At 38.8% G+C, this 12,635-nt stretch overlaps 1 protein-coding gene across 1 annotated transcript in view; it reads left to right on the plus strand.

Moving 5' to 3' along the window:
* Positions 1-12,635, plus strand: part of LOC123740283 (NLR family CARD domain-containing protein 3-like) — a 45,993-nt gene that overhangs the window by 11,205 nt on the left and 22,153 nt on the right. The window contains exon 8 of the mRNA XM_082971222.1: positions 8,068-8,241. Coding sequence (XP_082827348.1) covers positions 8,068-8,241 — 174 coding nt within the window. The remainder of the gene's footprint in view (positions 1-8,067; positions 8,242-12,635) is intronic.

The raw sequence follows: 12,635 nt of genomic DNA on the forward strand, positions 1-12,635 counted from the left end.
GTCATTCCACAGATTCTCAATTGGATTGAGGTCTATGCTTTGAGTTGACCATTCCAAGACATTTACATTTTTCCCCTTAAACCACTCGAGTGTTGCTTTAGTGGTCTCTAAATCTCTGGAAGTCTGAAACAGGTTTCACTCAAGAATTTCCCTGTATTTAGCCCCATCCATCATTCCTTCAAATCTGACCAGTTTCCCAGTCCCTGCCGATGAAAAACATCCCCACAGCATGATGCTGCTGGGGATGGTGTCTCGGGGTGATGAGAGGTGTTGTGTTTGCGCCAGACATAGTGTTTTCCTTGATGGCCAAAAAGCAGAAGTTTAGTCTCATCTGACCAGAGTACCTTCTTCCATATGTTTGGGGAGTCTCCCACCTGCCTTTGGGTGAACACCAAACATGTTTGCTTATTTCTTTCTATAAGCAATGGCTTTTTTTCTGGCCACTCTTCCATAAATCCCAGCTCTATGTAGTGTATGGCTTAAAGTGGTCCTATGGACAGATACTCCAATCTCTGCTGTGTAGCATTGCAGCTCCTTCAGGGTTATGTTTGCCTCTCTGATTAACCTCTTACATCTAGATGTGCCGCTAGCGGAATGCCTCGCCAATATCCAATGATAGAGCGTGGCGCGAATTACAAACTCCTCAAAAATCCAAAAACTTCCATTTTTCAAACATATGACTATTTTACACCATTTTAACCTCTATGGGCTAGGTGGGACGCTAGCGTCCCACCCGTGGTGCACTCCATCAACAGCAGGTGCATTTCAAGAGCGGCAAATTTGAATCCAAATAAATGTCAAAATTCAAATTTTTCAAACATACAACTATTTTACACCCTTTGAAAGATAAACATCTCCTTAATCTAACCACGTTTTACGATTTCTAAAAGGTTTTACGGCGAAAGCATAAATTTAGAGTATGTTAGGACAGTTCATTTACAAGAGTTGTGTGTAATGTTTTGTCAATTCAAAGACAGGGTCACCAAAACCATAAAACCAGCTAAAATGATGCACTAACCTTTTACAATCTCCATCAGATGACACTCCTAGGACATTATGTTAGACAATGCATGCATTTTTAGTTCTATCAAGTTCATATTTATATCCAAAAACAGCGTTTTACTATGGCATTGATGTTGAGGAAATCGTTTCCCTCCAATAACCGGCAGTCAAGTCAACACCACAAATTAAATAATTAAAATTAGAAAACATTGGTAAAATATTATATTGTCATTTAAAGAATTATAGATTTACATCTCTTGAACGCAATCAACTTGCCAGATTTAAAAAGAACCTTACTGGGAAATCACACTTTGCAATAATCTGAGCACTGCGCCCAGAAAAATACGCGTTGCGATACAGACTAGACGTCATGTTGGGGAGATCTAAAATCGAAAATACTATGTAAATAATCCATTACCTTTGATTCTCTTCATCAGATGTCACTTCCAGGTATCACAGGTCCATAACGAATGTAGTTTTGTTCAAAAAAGCTCATCATTTATGTCCAAAAATCTCTGTCTTGTTAGCACATGATCTAAGCCAGCCGGACTTCTCGTCATGAACGAGGAGAAAAAATATATTTACGTTCGTTCAAACATGTCAAACGTTGTATAGCATAAATCATTAGGGCCTTTTTTAACCAGAACATGAATAATATTCAAGGTGGACGAATGCATACTCTTTTATAACGTATTGGAACGAGGGTAACCAAAACATGAACTCGCGCGCCAGGTGTCTAATGGGCCATCATCGTTCCATGGCTCTTGTTCGGTCAGATCTCCCTCCAGAAGACTCAAAACACTTTGTAAAGGCTGGTGACATCTAGTGGAAGCAATAGGAAGTGCCAAAATATTCCTCAGCCCCTGTGTTTTTCAATGGGATAGGTTTAAAGGTAATACAACACATCAGGTATCCACTTCCTGTCAGAAAATGTCTCAGGGTTTTGCCTGCCAAATGAGTTCTGTTATACTCACAGACATCATTCAAACAGTTTTAGAAACTTTAGAGTGTTTTCTATCCATATATAATAAGTATATGCATATTCTAGTTACTGGGTAGGATTAGTAACCAGATTAAATCGGGTACATTTTTTTTATCCAGCCGTGCAAATACTGCCCCCTAGCCCTAACAGGTTAAAGACAAGACTCTCCTTTATCTAACCACATTGTCCGATTATAAAAGGCTTTACAACGAAAGAAAAACATTAGATTATGTCAGGAGAGTACCCAGCCAGAAATAATCACACACCCATTTTTCAAGCTAGCATATAATGTCTCAAAAACCAAAACCACAGCTAAATGCAGCACTGACCTTTGATGATCTTCATCAGATGACCCTCCTAGGACATTATGTTATACAATACATGCATGTTTTGTTCAATCAAGTTCATATTTATATCAAAAACCAGCTTTTTACATTAGCATGTGACGTTCAGAACTAGCAAACATACCGAAAACTTCTGGTGAATTTACTAAATTACTCACGATAAGCGTTATAGATACAGAACTCCTTTATGCAATTGCGGTGTCCGATTTTAACCTCTATGGGCTAGGTGGGACGCTAGCGTGCCACCCGTGGTGCACTCCATCAACAGCAGGTGCATTTCAAGAGCGGCAAATTTGAATCCAAATAAATGTAAAAATTCAAATTTTTCAAACATACAACTATTTTACACCCTTTGAAAGATAAACATCTCCTTAATCTAACCACGTTTTACGATTTCAAAAAAGGTTTTACGGCGAAAGCATAAATTTAGAGTATGTTAGGACAGTACATTTACAAGAGTTGTGTGTAATGTTTTGTCAAGTCAAAGACAGGGTCACCAAAACCATAAAACCAGCTAAAATGATGCACTAACCTTTTACAATCTCCATCAGATGACACTCCTAGGACATTATGTTAGACAATGCATGCATTTTTAGTTCTATCAAGTTCATATTTATATCCAAAAACAGCGTTTTACTATGGCATTGATGTTGAGGAAATCGTTTCCCTCCAATAACCGGCAGTCAAGTCAGCGTCACAAATTAAATAATTAAAATTAGAAAACATTGGTAAAATATTATATTGTCATTTAAAGAATTATAGATTTACATCTCTTGAACGCAATCAACTTGCCAGATTTAAAAATAACCTTACTGGGAAATCACACTTTGCAATAATCTGAGCACTGCGCCCAGAAAAATACGCGTTGCAATACAGACTAGACGTCATGTTGGGGAGATCTAAAATCGAAAATACTATGTAAATAATCCATTACCTTTGATTCTCTTCATCAGATGTCACTTCCAGGTATCACAGGTCCATAACGAATGTAGTTTTGTTCAAAAAAGCTCATCATTTATGTCCAAAAATCTCCGTCTTGTTAGCACATGATCTAAGCCAGCCGGACTTCTCGTCATGAACGAGGGGAAAAAATATATTTACCTTCGTTCAAACATGTCAAACGTTGTATAGCATAAATCATTAGGGCCTTTTTTAACCAGAACATGAATAATATTCAAGGTGGACGAATGCATACTCTTTTATAACGTATTGGAACGAGGGTACCCAACATGAACTCGCGCGCCAGGTGTCTAATGGGACATCATCGTTCCATGGCTCTTGTTCGGTCAGATCTCCCTCCAGAAGACTCAAAACACTTTGTAAAGGCTGGTGACATCTAGTGGAAGCAATAGGAAGTGCCAAAATATTCCTCAGCCCCTGTGTTTTTCAATGGGATAGGTTTAAAGGTAATACAACACATCAGGTATCCACTTCCTGTCAGAAAATGTCTCAGGGTTTTGCCTGCCAAATGAGTTCTGTTATACTCACAGACACCATTCAAACAGTTTTAGAAACTTTAGGGTGTTTTCTATCCACATTTCCTAATTATATGCATATTCTAGTTTCTGGGCAGGAGTAATAACCAGATTAAATCGGGTATGTTTTTTATCCGGCCGTGAAAATACTGCCCCCTATCCTAAACAGGTTAATGCCCCCCTTGCCTGGTCTGTGAGTTTTGGTGGGCGGCCCTCTCTTGGCAGGTTTGTTGTGGTGCCATATTCTTTCCATTTTTTAATAATGGATTTAATGGTGCTCCATGGGATGTTCAAAGTTTCTGATATTTATTTATAACCCAACCCTGATCTGTACTTCTCCACAACTTTTTCCCTGACCTGTTTGGAGAGCTCCTTGGTCTTCATGGTACCGCTTGCTTGGTGGTGCCTCTTGCTTAGTGGTGTTGTAGAATCTGGGGCCTTTCAGAACAGGTGTATATATACTGAGATCATGTGACAGATCATGTGACACTTAGATTGCACACATGTGGAGTTCATTTAACTAATGATGTGACTTCTGAAGGTAATTGGTTGCACCAGATATGATTTATGGGCTACATAGCAATGGGGGTGAATACATATGCACGCACCACTTTTCTGTTTTTAACTTTATTTTTTAAACAAGTCTTTTTTTTTTCTCTCTTGACCAATTTGGACTATTTTGTGTTTGTCCATTACATGAAATCCAAATAAAATCAATTTAAATTACATGTTGTAATGCAACAAAATGGGAAAACGCCAAGGGGGATGAATACTTTTGCAAGGCACTGTAGTTCTCCCATTTGAAGAAGTCTTAATTATTTGGACAAATTCACTTATATTGCATTAAAGTAGTCATAAGTTTAGTATTTGGTCCCATATTCCATGCCTGCAGTGATTACATCAAGCTTGTGATTCTACAAACTTGTTGAAATCATTTGCAGTTTGTTTTGGTTATATTTTGGACTATGTTTTTCCTAATAGAAACTGATTGGTGAATAATGTCCTGTCATTTTGGAGTCACTTCACTTGTATTGTCAGTAAGAATAAGAATGAATCGAGAATGATGATGAATGAGAAAGTTACAGCGGCACAATGATCATACCCCCTCTGTTATTGGTAATGGTGATGGGTTAGCATGTTTTGTTGTAGCCTCTGTTATTGGTAATGGTGAGAGGTTAGCATGTTTTGTTGTAGCCTCTGTTATTGGTAATGGTGAGAGGTTAGCATGTTTAGTTGTATTCTCTGTTATTGGTAATGGTGAGAGGTTAGCATGTTTTGTTGAAGCCTCTGTTATTGGTAATGGTGAGAGGTTGTCATGTTTTGTTGTAGCCTCTGTTATTGGTAATGGTGAGAGGTTAGCATGTTTTGTTGTAGCCTCTGTTATTGGTAATTGTCACAGATTATGTCGTGGTGTTGCAGGGAAGACCAGAATGCAGCGGAGTTGTGGATACTCATATTTTAATTACCAAAAAAAAGAGTAAAGCATCCACTTGACAAAACAATAAATGATACCCACGAAACAGTTTTGCAGGCTCACCAACGCAGTGCAAAAACAACTACCCATAAAACCAAGTGACAAACATACTCCTACATATATGACTCCCAATCAGGAACAACGATCCCCAGCTGTTCCTGATCAGGAGTCACAAGACCAACACAGAACATTCACACACACACAAGACTGCCACGTCCTGACCCCAAAACTACTACAACAGCTCCATCTGCTGGTCAGGACGTGACAGTAATGGTGAGAGGTTAGCATGTTTTGTTGTAGCCTCTGTTATTGGTAATGGTGAGAGGTTAGCATGTTTTGTTGTAGCCTCTGATATTGGTAATGGTGAGAGGTTAGCATGTTTTGTTGTAGCCCCTGTTATTGGTAATGGTGAGAGGTTAGCATGTTTTGTTGTAGCCTCTGTTATTGGTAATGGTGAGAGGTTAGCATGTTTTGTTGTAGCCTCTGTTATTGGTAATGGTGAGAGGTTAGCATGTTTTATTGTAGCCTCTGTTATTGGTAAAGGTGAGAGGTTAGCATGTTTTGTTGTATCCTCTGTTATTGGTAATGTTGAGAGGTTAGCATGTTTTGTTGTAGCCTCTGTTATTGGTAATGGTGAGAGGTTAGCATGTTTTGTTGTGGCCTCTGTAACTTTCTCACTCATTCTGATTCATGATTTATTCATGATTTTTCTTAATCATGGCATCATCAGAATTTAATTTTTAATCGTGAATCACATACAGTTGAAGTCGGAAGTGTACATAGACTTAGGTTGGAGTCATTAAAACGTGTTTTTGAACCTCTCCACAAATTTCTTGTTAACAAACTATATAGTTTTGGCAAGTCGGTTAGGACATCTACTTTGTGCATGACACAAGTAATTTTTTAAACAATTGTTCACAGACAGATTATTTCACGTATAATCCACTGTATCACAATTCCAGTGGGTCAGAAGTTTACATACATTAAGTTGACTGTGCCTTTAAACAGCATGGAAAATTCCAGAAAATTATGTTATCGCTTTAGAAGCGTCTGGTAGGCTAATTGACATCATTTGGATGTATTTCAAGGCCTAGCTTCAAACTCAGTGCCTCTTTGCTTGACATCATGGGAAAATGAAAAGAAATCAGCCAAGATCTCACAAAAAAAATTGTAGACCTCCACAAGTATGGTTCATCCTTGGGAACAATTTCCAATCGCCTGAAGGTAACACGTTCATCTGTTCAAACAATAGTACGTAAGTCTAAACACCATGGGACCACACAGCCGCCATTCCGCTCAGGAAGGAGACGCGTTCTGTCTCCTAGAGATGAACTTACTTTGGTGCAAATCAATACCAGAACAACACCAAAGGACCTTGTGAAGATGTTGGAGGAAACAGGTACAAATTTATCTATATCCACAGTAAAACAAGTCATAACATAATCTGAAAGGTTGCTCAGCAAGGAAGAAGCCACTGCTCCAAAACCACCATAAAAAAGCCAGACTACGGTTTGCAACTGCACATGGGGACAAAGATCGTAATTTTTGGAGAAATGTCCTCTGGTCAGATGAAACAATACAAGAACTGTTTGGCCATAATGACCATTGTTGTTTTTGGAGGAAAAAGGGGTAGGCTTGCAATCCAAAAAACACCATCCCAACCGTGAAGCCCGGGGGTGGCAGCATCATGTTGTGGGGATGTTTTGCTGCAGGAGGGACTGGTGCACTTCACAAAATAGATGGCATCCTGAGGGAGGGAAATTATGTGGATATATTGATGCAACATCTCAAGACATCAGTCAGGAAGTTAAAGCTTGGTCACAAATGGGTCTTCCAAATGGACAATGACCCCAACGATACTTCCAAAGTTGTGTCAAAATGGCTTAAGGACAACAAAGTCAAGGTATTGGAGTGGCCATCACAAAACCCTGACCTCAATCCTATAGAACATTTGTGGGCAGAACTGAAAAAGTGTGTGCGAGCAAGAGGCCTACAAACCTGACTCAGTTACACCAGCTCTGTCAGGAGAAATGGGCCAAAATTCACCCAACTTATTGTGGGAAGCTTGTGGAAGGCTACCCGAAACGTTTAACCCAAGTTAAACCATTTAAAGGCAATGCTACCAAATACTAATTGAGTGTATGTAAACTTCTGACCCACTGGGAATGTGATGAAAGAAATAAAAGCTGAAATTAATCATTCTCTCTACTATTATTCTGACATTTCACATTCTTAAAATAAAGTGGTGATCCTAACTGACCTTTGACAGGGGATTTTTACTAGGATTAAATGTCAGGAATTGTAAACATTCAGTTTAAATGTATTTGGCTAAGGTGTATGTAAACTTCTGACTTCAACTGTATGTATTAAAATACCCTCAAATAAAAGGTGACATTATACACTGTCACCTCATATGAAACATTTGATCTGAAATCCAAAATGTTGGAGTTTAGAGCCACATTTAAAATGTTTGCTTCACTGTCAAAATAGCTATGGTGTGGACTGTATACTCAATACAATCTAAATCTGATACCTCACTGTCTGTCTTCTGACTGATACTGCTTTTTAAACTGGTCTGGTCAGTCTACTCAAATATTCATACTATATATGTTTCTATCTGCAGGCAATACTTTGATCATTTGTCATTTTTAATGATGATACATTCATTTCCGAATAGATATGGAAGGTTTCAGGACACTGATATCTGAAAAATGTTGAAAAATTATACTGCCACTATTTTCACCACCAAAGCATAGCAGTGTGATTTTAATATGATTTGATTCTTTGCAGGCTGTCAGGCTGTGGAGTCACAGAGGAAGGCTGTGATTCTCTGGTCTCAGCTCTGAGGTCAAACCCCTCACACCTGAGAGAGCTGGACCTGAGTAACAATGACCTGAAGGATTCAGGAGTGAAGCTGCTCTCTGCTGGACTGGAGGATCCACACTGCAGACTGGAGACTCTGAGGTCAGTATTCCTGTAGTTGGTCAACAAGTGATAACTGTTCACCAGATCCACATGTGTTTACCAGCCACACTTAGTCCACGCCATATGTGTTTGGACAGTGAAGCTTACAGTTTTAAATTTGGTGCTATGCTCCAGCATTTTGGATTTGAGTTGTTTCATATTAGGTGACCTTACAGAATGTCACGTTTTATCTGAGGGTATTTTCACACATATCTGTTTTACCATTTAGAAATTAAAGCACTTTCTGTACGTAGTTCTCCCATTTGAAGAAGTCTTAATTATTTGGACAAATTCACTTATATTGTATTAAAGTAGTCATAAGTTTAGTAGTTGTACCATATTCCATGCCTGCAGTGATTACATCAAGCTTGTGATTCTACAAACTTGTTGAAATCATTTGCAGTTTGTTTTGGTTATATTTTGGATTATGTTTTTCCTAATAGAAACTGATTGGTGAATAATGTCCTGTCATTTTGGAGTCACTTCACTTGTATTGTCAGTAAGAATAAGAATGAATCGAGAATGATGATGAATGAGAAAGTTACAGCGGCACAAGGATCATACCCCCTCTGTTATTGGTAATGGTGAGAGGTTAGCATGTTTTATTGTAGCTTCTGTAATTGGTAATGGTGAGAGGTTAGCATGTTTTGTTGTAGCCTCTGTTATTGGTAATGGTGAGAGGATAGCATGTTTTGTTGTAGCCTCTGTTATTGGTAATGGTGAGAGATTAGCTGTTTTGTTGTAGCTTCTCTTATTGGTACTGGTGAGAGGTTAGCATGTTTTGTTGTGGCCTCTGTAAATTTCTCACTCATTCTGATTCATGATTCATTCATGATTTTTCTTAATCATGGCATCATCAGAATTAAATTTTTAATCGTGAAACACATACAGTTGAAGTCGGAAGTGTACATAGACTTAGGTTGGAGTCATTAAAACGTGTTTTTGAACCTCTCCACAAATTTCTTGTTAACAAACTAGAGTTTTGGCAAGTCGGTTAGGACATCTACTTTGTGCATGACACAAGTAATTTTTGAAACAATTGTTTACAGACAGATTATTTCACTTATAATTCACTGTATCACAATTCCAGTGGGTCAGAAGTTTACATACACTAAGTTGACTGTGCCTTTAAACAGCATGGAAAATTCCAGAAAATTATGTTATGGCTTTAGAAGCATCTGGTAGGCTAATTGACATAATTTGTATGTATTTCAAGGTCTACCTTCAAACTCAATGCCTCTTTGCTTGACATCATGGGAAAATGAAAAGAAATCAGCCAAGATCTCAGAAAAAAATGTGTAGACCTCCACAAGTATGTTTCATCCTTGGGAACAATTTCCAAACGCCTGAAGGTAACACGTTCATCTGTTCAAACAATAGTACGCAAGTCTAAACACCTTGGGACCACACAGCCGCCATTCCGCTCAGGAAGGAGACGCGTTCTGTCTCCTAGAGATTAACTTACTTTGGTGCAAATCAATCCCAGAACAACAGCAAAGGACCTTGTGAAGATGTTGGAGGAAACAGGTACTAAAGTATCTATATCCACAGTAAAACGAGTCATATATCGACATAATATGAAAGGTTGCTCAGCAAGGGAGAAGCCACTGCTCCAAAACCACCATAAAAAAAGCCAGACTACGGTTTGCAACTGCACATGGGGACAAAGATCGTACTTTTTGGATAAATGTCCTCTGGTCAGATGAAACAATACAAGAACTGTTTGGCCATAATGACCATCGTTATGTTTGGAGGAAAAAGGGGGAGGCTTGCAAGCCGAAGAACACCATCCCAACCGTGAAGCCCGGGGGTGGCAGCATCATGTTGTGGGGGTGTTTTGCTGCAGGAGGGACTGGTGCACTTCAGAAAATAGATGGCATCATGAGTGAAGAAAATTACTTGGATATATTGATGCAACATCTCAAGACATCAGTCAGGAAGTTAAAGCTTGGTCACAAATGGGTCTTCCAAATGGACAATGACCCCAACGATACTTCCAAAGTTGTGGCAAAATGGCTTAAAGACAACAATGTCAAGGTATTGGAGTGGCCATCACAAAGCCCTGACCTCAATCCTATAGAAAATGTGTGGGCAGAACTGAAAAAGTGTGTGCGAACAAGAGGCCTACAAACCTGACTCAGTTACACCAGCTCTGTCAGGAGGAATGGGCCAAAATTCACCCAACTTATTGTGGGAAGCTTGTGGAAGGCTACCCGAAACGTTTAACCCAAGTTAAACCATTTAAAGGCAATGCTACCAAATACTAATTGAGTGTATGTAAACTTCTGACCAACTGGGAATGGGATGAAAGAAATAAAAGCTGAAATTAATCATTCTCTCTACTATTATTCTGACATTTCACATTCTTAAAATAAAGTGGTGATCCTAACTGACCTAAAACAGGGGATTTTAACGAGGATTAAATGTCAGGAATTGTAAAAATTGAGTTTAACCTCTATGGGCTAGGCGGGACGAATTCGTCCCACCTACGTAACAGCCAGTCTAATCCAGTGGCGCGATTTTTGAATCGTTTGAAATACTATTACTTCAATTTCTCAAACATATTACTATTTTACAGCTATTTAAAGACAAGACTCTCGTTTATCTAACCACACTGTCCGATTTCAAAAAGGCTTTACAACGAAAGCAAAACATTAGATTATGTCAGGAGAGTGCCCAGCAAGAAATAATCAGACACCCATTTTTCAAGCTAGCATATAATGTCACCAAAAACCCAAACCACAGCTAAATGCAGCACTAACCTTTTATGATCTTCATCAGATGACACACCTAGGACATTATGTTATACAATACATGCATGTCTGTTCAATCAAGTTCATATTTATATCAAAAAACAGCTTTTTACATTAGCATGTGACGTTCAGAAAAAGCATACCCCCCGCAAACTTCCGGGGAAATAACTAACAGTTTGCTAAATTACTCACGATAAACGTTCACAAAAAGCATAACAATTATTTTAAGAATTATAGATACATTACTCCTCTATGCACTCGATATGTCCGATTTTAAAATAGCTTTTCGGATGAAGCACATTTTGCAATATTCTAAGTACATAGCCCAGCCATCACGGCTAGCTATTTAGACACCCGGCAAGATTAGCCTTCACCATAATAACATTTCCTATAAGAAAAATGTTCTTACCTTTCCTGTTCTTCGTCAGAATGCACTCCCAGGACTTCTACTTCAATAACAAATATAGGTTTGGTCCCAAATAATCCATAGTTATATCCAAATAGCGTCGTTTTGTTCGTGCGTTCTAGACACTATACGAATGGTAATCCACGGTCGTGCGCATGGCGCATGGCGTGACAAAAAATGTCTAAATATTCCATTACCGTACTTCGAAGCATGTCAACCGCTGTTTAACCTCTCTGGGCTAGGCGGGACGAATTCGTCCCACCTACGTAACAGCCACTGGCAGCCTGTGGCGCGATTTTCAAAACCTTAAAAATCCTATTACTTCAATTTCTCAAACATATGACTATTTTACAGCTATTTAAAGACAAGACTCTCGTTAATCTAACCACACTGTCCGATTTCAAAAAGGCTTTACAACGAAAGCAAAACATTAGATTATGTCAGGAGAGTGCCCAGCCAGAAATAATCAGACACCCATTTTTCAAGCTAGCATATAATGTCACCAAAAACCCAAACCACAGCTAAATGCAGCACTAACCTTTTATGATCTTCATCAGATGACACACCTAGGACATTATGTTATACAATACATGCATGTCTGTTCAATCAAGTTCATATTTATATCAAAAAACAGCTTTTTACATTAGCATGTGACGTTCAGAAAAAGCATACCCCCCGCAAACTTCCGGGGAAATAACTAACAGTTTGCTAAATTACTCACGATAAACGTTCACAAAAAGCATAACAATTATTTTAAGAATTATAGATACATTACTCCTCTATGCACTCGATATGTCCGATTTTAAAATAGCTTTTCGGATGAAGCACATTTTGCAATATTCTAAGTACATAGCCCAGCCATCACGGCTAGCTATTTAGACACCCGGCAAGATTAGCCTTCACCATAATAACATGTCCTATAAGAAAAATGTTCTTACCTTTCCTGTTCTTCGTCAGAATGCACTCCCAGGACTTCTACTTCAATAACAAATATAGGTTTGGTCCCAAATAATCCATAGTTATATCCAAATAGCGTCGTTTTGTTCGTGCGTTCTAGACACTATACGAATGGTAATCCACGGTCGTGCGCATGGCGCATGGCGTGACAAAAAATGTCTAAATATTCCATTACCGTACTTCGAAGCATGTCAACCGCTGTTTAACCTCTCTGGGCTAGGCGGGACGAATTCGTCCCACCTACGTAACAGCCACTGGCAGCCTGTGGCGCGATTTTC

This window comes from Salmo salar, unplaced genomic scaffold, assembly GCF_965601325.2.
Source record: "Salmo salar unplaced genomic scaffold, fSalSal1 ptg000221l, whole genome shotgun sequence".
Classification (NCBI taxonomy): Eukaryota; Metazoa; Chordata; class Actinopteri; order Salmoniformes; family Salmonidae; genus Salmo; species Salmo salar.